Raw genomic sequence first — 14,084 nt, forward strand, 5'->3', positions numbered from 1 at the left:
GGGGGATGTGTGATTCTGACCAGGTATCAATGGAGGAAAGTGACCTCCACATGGCCCTTTAGGGTCTTTTGAAAAGCATAGCTGCTGTCACTGAGTCTGTCAAACTGAGTTCCTTGAGGACAGAATGGGATCGAGTTCTGATTTCTTCTTATAACTTCAATACAATACCTAGGTGCAAAGCAGTGGCTTATTAAATGGATTGATGCAGAACAAGTGCAAGAATGAAAATGAGTGCATGACTGGGACAGTAAGAAACCAGAACTAGGTGTAATCGGTCCCTAATAGATTTTCTCACCCCTTAGCTTTTAATTCATTCAATAAAGTGTCCATTTAGGTGCAAGGCATACTGTAGGGGATAAAGCAAAACAAGACAGGTAAGACTACTCTCAGGACTTTCACTGATCTGAAAAGAAGCACACAAGCTTGTAATAAATAACTTCAGAGTGACACATGCTACGAAAAAGATAAAATGGAGCAATGTGATAGTAAAAGGGAGAAGAGAATTATGGGTGGTTAGGGAAGGCCTCTTCCCTTTGAGCTAAGACAGAATGGAAGCAGCAGCAGCTATAAGAGGGTCTGGTGTGGGGGAAAGCATTCCAAGCAGAGGGCATGGCCCAATATAAAGACTCAAGGCACAAATAACTCTCTCCCAATTTGAGGAACAAGGAGGCCATTGTGACTTTAGTGATAGTAGTAGATGAGGCTGGAAACATAGGCTGGGACTAGACCACATAGGTCTTTTAAGGCCACAGTAACAAGTGTGGGCTCCTCCCACTCCATTTTGTATCGTTGTCTAATTAGCATTTTCAGAGTAAGTACCTCTTCCACACAACTCTTCTGCTCAGGAACCTCTCGACATTCCCCCAGTGCCTTCCAAATATTCTTAGCACTGTATTCAAAACTCTCCATAATCTAAACTGCCAACCTCTACAGCTTTTTGTTTTATAATATGCTGGCTATATTTTTTACTTCAGCAAATCAACCTAATTGCTAGTACCTGCACATATCTTGTGCATTTTCACTTCATACCCTTTTTTTTTTTAATTGAATATATGTGCATGTTAAGCTCTTAACAGCATTTCTCTGTCCCATTTTCCTCCCTACCCCAGTATACTTTTAAAGCTTACACTATTTCTTGATCTATACATTCTAGATATTGCATATTACTTCCAATTTTCATTGATGGATTTATTTTTCTTCCACCTTCCCCCTAGCCTCTTAAAATAGTAAAATTATCCTTTTTGGTTAAATCAGTATAGATTTTAATATTGACATTTTCACTGAGTAAATGCTTCCTTCACAACTTTTTATTTCTGCTGGCATTAATCATAGCCTTCCTTTTTCATTTGCTTTTTTATATATCTACCATTAAGTCTTACTACATAATCTAAGTTTCTCAATACATATTGTTTACATAGTCAAATATATTAGATTATCCAACCATTTTCTCCCTTGGAACCTTCTGCTCTCTTGCTCTGGTCGGCACTGTTGGATGTCTCAGCCTATGCACAGCTCTCACCCTGGGACTTCTCTGCATGATGTTCTGAATTACCTCTCCTCTGTGTTGGATCCCCATTTCCTGGATACTTTTTACTCCTTTGCTTTGGTAAAGCACACCCTTTGGTGGCTTACTTTGAGAGTATGGGAAATAAAACCCCTTTTGAGAACTTGCAAATGTGAAAACATGATTGAGTTGAAAGTAATTTTCCTTCAGAATTTTGAAGGTATCACTACATTGTCTTCCAGCTTCCAGTGTTGCTATTAAGCAGTTAGATCTCTATTTTTCCCTAAGGTTTTGCACATGACTTGTTTTTACTCTTTCTGTAAGTTTTTAGAAGTTCCCTTTATTCCTGAGGTTCTGAAATTTCATGGCGATATATCTTGGTGCTTATTCACTGTGCTAGGCACTTAGTGAGTCCTTTCCATCGAGAAATTCAACAATATTTCCTTACTTAGTAACATCACTACTATCTTCCCCATACTTTTTACAACTTGTTAGATGTTGGACCTTCTGGATTCTTCCTTTATCAACCATTCCCTTTTATTTTTGAATGAATGCATCTTTTTGCAAGATTTTCTTAACATTATTTCCAACCTTTCCCCTATCCAATTGGATAGGTAAAATGTCACAACTCAAAATTCAACTACATAAGGATGGATAACATCTCCATCCTATTCAGTTCTCTAGTCCTCCAATTCTCAGTAGGAAACAATTTACTTAATTTCTAAAAACTTGTTTGAAAAAAATTTTTGTTATCTAGTTCTCCCTTTTCATAGTACTGTCTTCAGACACAATATTTTTTGAGAATAATTATAGCTAGCCCCCCTCCCTGAGGTTTTCAAATAACTCCCTACTTTGTCATGGTTTCCTCGGTTTCAATTTTGTTTTGGTCTCTGCCTTTCATGTTCAAAGTTTCCTCAAATGTTTGATAACCATCGGCAGTCTATTCACATTTAAGAGTGAAATACTAAAAAGCTGATTGGAAGCTCTGTCGAGGTACAGGGCTTTTTAACTAACAGGATTCACTGTACGATGATCAAATAGGGTAAAGATGGTTTTTTGTTTTGAGAAAACAAAAAGTATAAGTATTGAAAGGCTTTTTTTCCCCTGCACTTATTCAGCTTGTTTTTGCCTGGTGTGTGCTGATATTCAGAGCCCTACCACTCATACACTTTCACTTAATCCCTCATTTCCAATCTAGCCCCTCACCCGCATCCCCATGTCTGCTCTTGAGTCCAGAGGCTCTAATATCTTTTCCTTAAAGTTCTGAAATTTCATGGGGCTATTTCATTCATTCTACTGGGCACTCATGAGCTGTTAGTCTGAAAAATCCTGCCTTTTGGGTTTAAGAAAACTTCATAAATATTTCTTTTATAATTTCCTCTCCATTTCTTCAGACTAAATCTCCCATTTCTTGCAGGACAGTTGGGGTAATTACCTGGGTAAACCAGATGAGGTAGAAACCTGGGGAGCCTTTTCTTATACAGATCTTTGATTCTCCTGCACCCACCCCATTCTCAGCCCCAATCCTTATCCCCTTTGCTGAACCTCTTCTGGGTTCAAAAGGGCACACTGGGTTTGCTTCTTGTTAATAACCACCTCAGCAGAGAGAACCCATCTCATTCTGCTCTGTTAAATCAACTTTCACTCTTTGATTTATTTTTCATTTTCCAAAATGTTAATGTCTCTTATTCACTGTGATCACCTCTGGTTTTCCTTATTGAGTCATGTGCCTTTTTTGAAGAATTTCATTACTGGCATTTGAATGGGGTTTTTGAAAAAGTAAGACAAAAAACAAAACAAAACAAAACCCCATGTGTTTAGTATACCACATTTAAATGGAAATCCTTTGCTTTGTTTTTAATATCCCCTTCTACCCTTTCCTGCTTTTAGGCCAGTCAAGTGTCACAATCCTCTAATCCTTCCCTAATTACTCTTCTGGAAGGAATCTCTTCCTTCTAAAAAGTTCTATAGGCCACCTCTAATCTCTGCTACCCATTAGGTACAAATCAGAGATGCCCTAAAGTTATTTGTATTTAACAGCTCCTAGTAGTCCATGCCTTAACCTTCATATGCCCTCTAGGCACTAGTTCCTACATATGAAAAAGCAGAAACTGAGATTTACTGAACAAGAAAAGTAAATTAAGCCAAATCCTGTTTTTTCACTCTTTAGAAATACTCGGTACTGCCCATTCACACCCTTGAATACAATTCAGTATTCTTTTCCTCAGCTTACTCCTTTTTACCCAACTAAAATGAATAATGGCAACCATTTTCTGTGATGTCCAGGAGGATCACTGGTTACCAGTAACATTTGCCACAGTTTAAGTGTCAATAGGGTAAAGGTTTTAGGACAGCAAAAAAGAGCTTAAAAAGATGAGACAGAAGAGCATGTCTCATAGTTGAAGTTAAAGGGGACAACAGAGCAAAATGGCAAACTCCAGCTTTATCAATGACCAGTTATAGGACCTCTCTGAAAATTAGGTTCTTCATCTGAAAATGGGGATATGACCTATTGTCTACTGTGAAGTTTAAACACATGAAAAGTATTTAGCAAAATGCTTACCATACAGTAAGCCATTTCATAGGATCTTTCTCTGTTCTTAGGATACTCATTGCTGGCTTGGGGTTATATTTGCCTCTGGAGGCAATTTCCCTTCACTGAGACACTGAATATGCTGAAACATAAAGAATTCTAGATTATGAGATTCAAGCCCTTAGCTTTGCTCCTCAAGAGTCTTGAGACCTTAAGCAAACTTCCTTATCTTTAAGATGCTGAATATCCCAGTTTCCCTGATAATTGTACTGGATCTATTGCACAAAGCATGGCAGTTGGTCAATGGACTTTACATATGTTTGGATCATCACCCTCTGACAGCAAAGTGTTTGCATTAGGACTTTCTATGGAAATAGGCTCAGGAATACTACTCCAGGACCACAAATTGGTCCACAGAGGCTGGAAAAGAATCTAGGCCTTTCACTACCCTTGAGCCAAGGCAATGGTCAATTAGCAAGGCACCACAGTACCACCTAGTGGCAGTAACACCCTTCCTCTCCCTCTCTCCCAGGTGTTAAGGAAAAGCTGCCAGGTTCAGAACTCTTTGGTCACCTATTTTAAGAGCTGATCAGTCAGAGTTGGAGAGAAACCAAATACATCCCCCTCTTTTTTTTTTTTTTAATATTAACAAATACAAGCAGCAGAAAGGGCCAGTTGCTCTCTGCTGTTCCCTGAGGGAAAGCCAGAGCACAAAACTATTCCTCTGGGCTTCCTCTAACTGCAGGGCTTGCCTTGCTCCTCTTTAGGCAGAGCTTTGTTCCAGCCCAACTTCCCTTTTCCCAACTCCCCAGTCAGGATGGGAGGCACATGGTTACTGGAGGTGGGAAGAATACTGTAGTTCCAGCCTCTGCTCCTTTAAGTCTCAGCTTGGATGGTGATCACTCATCCTTCTGCAACTAGCCTCCCATTTGCTCTGGTCCAGAAGCCGGGAGGGCTATCAACACACCCATAGGAGCAGGCGGTGTGACTTCAGTCATCTTCAGATGATTCCTCTTCTGCCTCTTTTAGCCACTGGATGAACCTCTGCAGCTGTAAGGAAGCAGAGTGGAAAGCTATTGAGGAAGGGGAATATAACCCTTCTGTTCTCCTTAGCAGATAAACAGCTTGAGCAGCCAGAGTCCCAGGGACCAACCACCCTGGAATCTATGACCAAGAGCCAGGGACCAGACAACCATTGTGGTCACAGGAGGGCAGCCTGACTCACCTGTTGGTTCTTGCGCAATTGCTGCCCCTTATCAGTCATATCCCTTTGGCTGAACCAGCTCAGGATTGTTTCCTCAGCCAGGATCTCTAGCTGGTAGAAAGCCATCAGCACCTGCAGAAGGCCAGCAGAGGAGATCTCAGGGACCTCAAAGAACCCAGCAAGATATAATAGATAACAGAGAAAGAGGAAGCGAGATCTTAGCACCTCTTTCCACCAAACTATCAGCTTCCTTTTAAACACCAAGCAGTTGCTTTAAAAATAGACAAGAATGAGCTGTTCACTCTGCTACTGGGATAGGTTTAACTTCTGGAACTTTTGTTTGGTTCCTGGGATAATCACCAAATGGTTGCCTTACTAGCCTGGCTCCAAGCTGTACATCCTAGCAAACAGCATGATAATAGGGGTAGATGGTGCTATTAATCAAACCCCATACTGGATTCATGTCAGCCTGTTTTGTGTCTCTATGAAGGCAGCCAAGGTCTGTTTCAAAGCAAATGCAGGACTAGGGGGCTTGAGGTATTCACCTTGGCCAGGGAAGTACTAAGAGCTTCATGCTCCAGGAAGAAGTCCTCAATGGCTGCCAATGCTTCCAAATGATCAGCTGCACGCTTTATGTAGTTCCTAAAAACAGGACTCCAGGCTTTGAGAAGCTATGGAAGAAAGGAGAAGGGAACTGCAATATATTCCTGAGCATGCACCTAAATCTAGATAGCAAAGAAAGTCAATATCGATAACAGAGGACTATCAGGATATGGGAAAACAAGCGGGAGATGATACAGGCCTGAGGAATCATGTCAGAGGGACTTGGGAGTTGCTGGCAGTCAGGGTTGGTGAAAAAGAAAAGATTTCCCAGAGAAGGTAAAAGGGGGTCAGATGCTACAGGCTGCCTCAACATACCTATTGCCAGCCTAAAGGTTGATCTCATTCTGTGCTAAATCATTTCAGTCAGAGAGTATAAAAGTCTAGGACTATTCTGGATATATCTTTGGGCTGCTCTTGTACCCAATCTATACCCAGAGGCAAGGAGAAAGGAACCACAAGTAACACATATCCCACAGTAAGATATTTAAAGTGAAACACAGCAAGAATGATGATCTGCCACCACCCAATCTCTCGTCTTCAGCCCATCTTTACTCACGGGAAGCAGTAGGGCGCAGTAACGGTTTGGGTCCAGCAGGGAATCCATCTGTTGGAAGGGGAACTCCAGGACCACGTGGCTCAATACCTGCATCACCTCCTTTAGACTTATGTTGTAGGCGTATCTGTGGGAAGACTGGGGTGACACCAGGGCCTTCACTGGCCCTTTCAGCTTGCTTGTAGGACCATGACTTTGACAGGACACTGGGGGAGAAGTCAGATGGAACAACATGCAAGGGGAAGACTTTGGAAGAGGGAAGTCTATGCTGAGGCCAGAACCTAACATTCTCCTTGAATCATCCTAATTCTCTACTAGCCTTGCTCACTTGGGATGTTGAGGGAATCAGTTCCTATCTGGGAAAGAAACAGGAGAGAACCTCTACCTGCCTGGGATTACCCAGCGGACAGGAGCAGAGGGAAGGGCTGCTCTTACTTGAGAGAGTTGATCTCTAGGACTAGATTGTCACAAGAAATGTTCTCCTCCTTGCCCCGCTGTAGTGTTCCCAGGACTTCATTCTGGAATACTAAAATCAAACGAAAAAGTTCATGAGCCAACATCACTCCAGAATGCTTTAAGTTCTCTACTCCTGACCTTATCATTTATTTATTTTAAATATTTATTTATTTTGAGAGAGAGAGAGAGAGAGAGCATGAGCAGGGGAGGGACAGAGAGAGAGGGAGAGAATCCCAAGCAGGCTCTGCACTGTTAGCGCAGAGCCCAACGTGGGGCTTGAACTCATAAACTGTGAGATCACGATCTGAGCCGAAATTAAGAGTTGGATGCTTAACCTACTGAGCCCACCCCAGCACCCTACGGGCCTGATTTTATACCAAACCCCTTCTGGGAAAAACACAAGTCTCTGGCTAGTCGATCCAGACAAAGAATGAACTGGAAGTTTTCCTCTTTTGTCCCAGGACCCTGCTCCCCTGGCCACTCACCTTTGAAGTCATCCATCTGTGGGGAGCCCGTTCGGCTGTCTAGCTCCTCAGCATCCATACTCTGCTCACTCTCAGTTTCACTCTCTTCTTCCACATTGATTGTGAGTCCTGAGAACCCATTAAGGGTGAGAAACAAGAAAAGGAAAGAGCCATTGACACAGAGTAATCTATCTACCCTGTCTGAATGAATAAAGTAATAAACAAGTGGTCTGATTCTGAAGTATTCACTCTCCTTCAAAATATTCCGACTTAGGAGTGTGTGTGTGTGTGTGTGTTGGGGGGGGGGGTGACAGGAATAAGGCCTAGCTCACCCCATAGATTCTGCCGTAGTTCCTCTTCCTCTTCCACATTCATGTCTGCAGCTTTCCACAGGTAGCCCTGGCCAGCAACTCCAACTTCTGCTGGATTGTAACCTGGAAAAGCATTGATCTTTAGTGAAGGCACAGGAGAAGCACAATCACTCTAGGAGGAAATACTGGTTTTCCCACGGGGCAAAGAGACACACAGATGCCCCACACCTGCTAAGCCTCACACCTTTCAGCTTCACTTTCTCCTTTTCTTGGTTAGCCCCAGAATCGTCACTGAACTGGCCATCGTCCTCATCTTCCTCTGCATCTGGAGGGTGCAAAGAGATCACCGAGCCCTCAGGCAGCGTGATGTCTGGGCCCACTACCACCTAGGGGACCAAAAAAGAGTAGGTGGCACAGATCCATCAGTGTGTTGGGAAAAGGTACATCCTGACAATGAGAGCAACTATTTTTACTAAGCTAAGTAGAAGATAAATGAATCCACTGGATTTGCGCTTTCTCCCCCTGTCTCTGCCCCGTGTGCTTGCGCTCTCTCTCAGAATAAATAGTTTTCAATTAGCAATAATCGTGCCTCGGATAAACCTCATTGGCTACGATACTGCCACTGCACAAAGCTTCTCTCAGAATAAATAAACATTAAAAACAAGGGGGGCTGCCTGGTGGTTCAGTCAGTTAAGCCTCCAACTCTTGATTTCGGCTTGGGTCATGATCTCACATGGGATTGAGTCCTGCGTCCAGCTCTACGCTGACAGTGTGGAGCCTGCTTGGGATTCTCTCTCCCTCTCTCTCTGTCCCTCCCCTACTTGTGTGTGTGCAAGCACACGTGCTCTTTCTCAAAAAAAAAAAAGAAAAAAGAAAAAAAAAAGAATCCACTGGATTGGGACTCTCAATTCAGGCTGGAACATGGGTGGACATAAGGCCCCTCTGGCTCAACATGACCACCAACCACATTGGGGCTTGTGTGCAGTATGGAGATGGTCTTACCTGGGAAGTAAGGACACAGCGTGGCTTCAGTGTAACTTGTTCCTTGACTTCAGCATTATCACAGAGCAGAGATTGATGGATCTGTGCTCCAGCAGCCACTCGGACACCCTGCCACAGGTAGGCCTGGTCCAGCACCACGTTATCACCTGGCTCAGGACAGGAAGCATTCCTGGTCACTCAGGGCTCCAGACCAGGGCCATTCCTGGAGGACAGGGCTGACTGATAGCAGCACAACTCCCACCCAGCTCTGATACTGCATCCCTTATTCACCAGAAACACCCTCTCCCCTTCTAAGCTCCAGCCTGAGAATAGAACAGTGTTTACCACGACCATCCTCCACTAGCTCACCCCATTTGCAACAATCACAGACTATATACTGCACTTAAGTACCTGAGAACCTTCAAGATATCTGGGGACCCCTTTGAACTCAAGATCCTTGTTAGAATCATATCCACATCTAGAAGTAGAACTCAATTTTTCCATCTCTTCTTGTACATTTCAATTTTTAAAAAAGATTTTAAGGGGCGCCTGGGTGGCTCAGTCGGTTGAGCATCCGACTTGGAGTCAGGTCATGATCTCCCACTCATGGGTTCGAGCCCCACATCGGGCTCTGTGCTGACAGCTCAGAGCCTGGAGCCTTGCTTCGGATTCTGTGTGTCTCTCTCTTTCTCAAAATAAATAAACATAATAATAAAAAAAATTAAAAAAAAAAAAAAAGATTTTAAGTAATCTCTACACCCAATGCAGGGCTTGAACTCACAACCCCGAGATCAAGAGTCCCGTACTCTGTTGACTAAGCCAGCCAGATGCCTGCTCCTCTTCTTGTACATTTTAGAATTCGAATTTTATTGTTGTTCTTTTAAAGGGCCAGTTCCATTAAAAGCATCATATTCCTATAACCAAAGTGACTTACCAAAGAAGCAACCAGGTAGTAATGGTAGAGTAAAAAGAATGCTGTACTTAGAATACTCACATTCAAGTCCTAGCACTGCCTCTCATTAGCTTATAACCCTGAGGGAGATAAACCTCTTTGAGCCTGTTTGCTTGGCTATAAACTGAGAATAAATAATACTCACTTCACAAGGTTTTTGTGAGGATAAATGAAACGATGTACGCAAAACCCCTTTGTAAAACTGCAATGCACCAAACAGATGTTATTATTGCATGTTAATTATCCACTTGGTCCTGAATGTGAATAAGGTACTCTGGAATGTGAAGGGTTACCCAATAAGAGGCTCACAGGCCACAAATTAAAGGCCACAAATTTCACATCCCTATTCTGTCCTTTACTAAGGTAGCCACACTAGTTCCTCATTCTCAGGAACGATCCCTCTCTTTCTCTGAAGACATGGGGCTCCCCACGTTCCTGCTCCTAGGGTGACCAGTTTGATTTCCCCACCTGTGCTCACCAATGCGGCAGCCAGGGCCAATGACACTGTTGGTAATAGAGCAATTGCTGCCAATGACAGTGCCAGAGCCCAGAAGCACATTTTCCTCCAGGACGCTGCCATGGCCTAGGCTGACTTCAGGCCCTCGGTAAATGTTATGCCGGGAATGAGTGCAGTTCTGGGTTGTGCTGTCAGTGAAGTTTGCCTCTGGCGTGAGTGGGTAGACCCATCGGCGGATGACATCAGCACAGACAGCCGCATACATGTGTAGGTTGGAGACCCGGGCACCATATTCCCTAGTTGTCACGTGCATGTGGATCTGGTTCCCTAGGATCTGAAAGGGGACAAGGAAAGGGCAGTCACCCAAGTAAGTAAGAGAGGAAGAACACAACCAGGTACAATTCTTTCCTAACTTTAAGTTCCCCTCTGCCTTTCAATGTCCTAGCCAAATGGTCAAGATGTTTCTTTGTATATTGCTTCCCTCTCCCCCCGCCCCACCCCCTAGTTCTTTTCCTCACTCGCAAGGCTCAATAAAACACAAAAGAGGACCAAAAATTATCAGCATGGGATAAAATCACAGCCCTCTTCTAAAGAGGCATGGGAACCTTTTCTTACCTCCTCGTTCACTAACAGGCCTCGCACAAAGTCATCTCGAGTTTGGTAGTCAAAGTTGTCTGTAAAGAGTTGAGCCACCTGTGGGGGGGATGTTGGGTGGCGCCATGGTAAGTGCTATTCTCTGGAAGCGAAGATAAGCCTCTAGAGACCTATCAGACCCTATGACAGTTGGACAAGGGCCAGAATCCCAAAAAGGCTCCCAATGGGATCCTGGGGTCAAGATGAAGCACCCGTTTACTGTGGAACTGATAAGAGAAAAAGGGAGAAGAAATATACCCTGGCCTTCTAAAGGAGCAATAACATACCTCAGAGTTTTACTCTTTGGATATGCAGCTCTGGCCCTGAAAAGCTCACCTGAGGAGAGCAGATGCTGATGTGACAGTCCAGTAAATCATAGCGAATCTCTACACCATCTCCACTGCCCTGGAACAAACTCTGTAGGGAGAAGTTACAAGCACTTCAACATGTCTCCTGCTAAAGCCTGTCACTTTCCCATCTCAAGGACCCCAGATACCCACATACCAGAGGAAAAGAAAACCGTCGAAGACCTTGGGTCTTCTGGAAATGGAGAACCCGGTTTGTGGCACTATCCACAGCCACTACCACATTGTCCTCATGGCAACGAGTTGGGTGGCTAGGGGATGACTCTTTGAAGATCATTGTCATCACAGATACATTTTTTTCTAGCTTCCGCCTCAATCTATAAAGGATAGGAAGGAGAGAGCAGCAAAATAGCAGTCTTAGGGCTCTGCTGGTTCCAAACCCTTTGTCCTTACCATCTTCCCATCCTGACCTGTGTTCTTCCAGGGCTTTGGTAATATTGATGTTTGAGATGACATCCCCATACACCAGAAGGAAGTCAGAGCGCACCAAGGCCTTGGCATCAACATCACGGAGAACATCCCCCAGTGATCGATATAATTCTGATGTAATTATTCGAACCACGTTGAGGGATGTAGGGCGGCACCACTTGGATTTCCTAAAGGAAGGCGGATGAGGGGAACGAGCAAATCAAGCATAAAGATTGCGTAGAGCTTCCCTATTTTTCTCCCCCATTCAACATTCACACACCTTCTCTACAGCTTTTCTGGGTTCCTGCCAGCATCCTCTACTTCAAAGAGATTTATGAACTATAATTAATGGTTTCAGCATCCTGTGTCACCACTCTTGTTTTATGGGTTAGAGAAACATAGTTATTTCTTCTCCATACCCTGACACCTGTCCCCAAACATGGATCTGAGTTCAAAATCCTGCTGAGACTTAAGAGTATACAAAGTATCCTGGGAACACACTTTCCATGCCACTTCTCTCCTTGCAAAGTCCAAACCAAATTTAGGAGCTGTCTAAAGGACACCATGCTAATATCCTAGTCTTTATTCCCTAAACTTCCATAAATCCTAAGATTCACTCTTTTTCAAGAAGATTTCACCAAACATTTGTTAAGTGTTTATTTACTACGTGCTTTGTACTAAGCTAGGCACTGTGAATACAAAGATGAGGAAGAGCTCAATATTTAGAAGCTCAGTGGCAAAACAAAGATGTTTCTCTTATGACTTCCATATTGGAGCCTTTAAATAAAAGCAAAATCAACAAGATCAAACTTTATAAATGAGATTTAGAAAAAAATCCAAATGTTATTCTTTAATCTTTGTCACAACTTCAGCTGCTCACCTCCTGATAGGTGAAGAGAATGCCCTTAGTCCTTATGATGGAATCCAAATAGACACATTTTTTCCCCTCATAATTTCTCCTTACTTAGTTACAACCATCCTAAGGAAACTGGAAAAAATGGTGAAATATGGAAAGAAAAGTTGCAGAGTCTTACAGTAAATGTTCCTTGATTTGAGCAGCCTTCCAGCAACAAAAAACAAAGGTTTCCTGTACACCTGTGGCGGTCAGAAATTCCAGAGTGTAGTCAATTAGTGCCACATTGGCCAGGGGCAAGAGGACCTGGAGGGCAGGAGATGAAAAAAGTCTTAATTTTTGAATTCAGAAAGGCCCGCTGGGCACTATTCTTTCCTCCACTTAACCACAATTTTCATTCCCCTACCAGTGTTCCCAAACGCTATCGTTTTACTTTATCTTCTAAAGTTAAAAGTAATCAGGCCCCTACCTTTGATGTTCATGGCATGCTCTAAGCATGAGAACCTTGGATGAGAATGTAACAGCAAGCATGGAATCTGCTTGCCTAGCAACGGACACACAGCTGCTACAGGACAACAGGCCACTCTGGCAAAGGATAATACTAAAAATCAATCTTGGGGCGCCTGGGTGGCGCAGTCGGTTAAGCGTCCGACTTCAGCCAGGTCACGATCTCACGGTCCGTGAGTTCGAGCCCCGCGTCAGGCTCTGGGCTGATGGCTCGGAGCCTGTTTCCGATTCTGTGTCTCCCTCTCTCTCTGCCCCTCCCCCGTTCATGCTCTGTCTCTCTGTCCCAAAAATAAATAAAAAACGTTGAAAAAAAATTTTTTAAAAATCAATCTTATCTCCAGAAACGTAAGCAGTGATAAGGCCCTTTCCTCCATAAAATTTCCTTCCAGATCTCTTTCTGGCCATCCCAATCATTTGTCCAAAATGAACAGCCATTAGGTTTTTTGGGAGGTGTGGGAAGTTAGGATTTTTTCTTATCCGAATGCAGCTGTCTTTGAACTAGTGACTGCTGAGTGACCCTGCAATCCCTAAGACTAGCTCAGTCCAATTCCCCCGTATCTAGACAATACGGGGTCTGCTGGCAACCGGCCACTAAACCAGTTCTGTCTTCCTTTTGACAGATGGCACCGTCTGTCATTAAAACCTGGAAAGAAAAAAAGGACACCCTCCGGGATTCAAGACAGCTCTTACTATGGGATCAGACTGTTACCGGTGCTCTTTTTTCAGGCATATGACCTCCCTCTTTGCAGGCAAAAGGAAGTGCTGTTCCCATTCACCTAAGGATCTCTTTTTCCATTGCACGGTTAAAGGCAGCACAGCCTCCTCCTGGGGCACTGAATCCCCGTGTGAAGACTTCTCACAAGCACTACTTCTACATCGAGCCCTATACAAGCCTTTCAAACCTGAGGTGGTCAGCATGAGTGCCCATCTGCCAGAGCACTCCCCACTAGGCAGCCGAAAGGATAACCTGCTGTAGCCCGGCCACCTTCGGGCCCTTTGGCTGCTTCCGCGCGCGGTGCTCACCCGAGGCTGGTCCTTGGAGATGGGGAAGAAGCGGCGATTGAAGCTATCTGCCACCAGAACTGCTTGTAGGGGCGGCGGCGGTTCCTCCTCCGACCCTTTGGCTCCCGCGCCGCTGCCGCTTCCCGGCCCAGGGCCGCTGCGCTTGTTGGCCCGACTAGCCACCGCACCAGGCGACGCCACCACAGTCGCCGCCATCTTCTTCCCTCACGGCCACCGCTTCCGCACGGAAGCTGACACCGCTCGGAGTAGGGGACAAAAAGGACCCAGCGCTCGAAAC

The 14,084-nt window shown here is 44.2% G+C and overlaps 1 protein-coding gene and 1 pseudogene across 1 annotated transcript; both read right to left on the reverse strand.

The window, feature by feature from the left end:
* Positions 1 to 4,923: 4,923 nt before the first annotated feature.
* Positions 4,924 to 14,002, reverse strand: EIF2B5 (eukaryotic translation initiation factor 2B subunit epsilon). Its single transcript, XM_049628486.1, has 16 exons — positions 13,808 to 14,002; positions 12,459 to 12,583; positions 11,427 to 11,612; positions 11,156 to 11,333; positions 10,988 to 11,068; positions 10,634 to 10,711; positions 10,040 to 10,352; positions 8,631 to 8,776; positions 7,873 to 8,014; positions 7,650 to 7,751; positions 7,339 to 7,446; positions 6,833 to 6,923; positions 6,401 to 6,524; positions 5,787 to 5,912; positions 5,263 to 5,373; positions 4,924 to 5,087 (listed from the first exon to the last, which is right to left on the reverse strand). The coding sequence occupies exons 1-16, from the start codon at positions 14,000 to 14,002 to the stop codon at positions 5,028 to 5,030; spliced, it is 2,166 nt and encodes a 721-aa protein (XP_049484443.1). The 3' UTR covers positions 4,924 to 5,027.
* Positions 8,180 to 8,262, reverse strand: LOC125922290 (uncharacterized; annotated as a pseudogene).
* Positions 14,003 to 14,084: the final 82 nt, after the last annotated feature.

This window comes from Panthera uncia, chromosome C2, assembly GCF_023721935.1.
Source record: "Panthera uncia isolate 11264 chromosome C2, Puncia_PCG_1.0, whole genome shotgun sequence".
Classification (NCBI taxonomy): domain Eukaryota; kingdom Metazoa; phylum Chordata; class Mammalia; order Carnivora; family Felidae; genus Panthera; species Panthera uncia.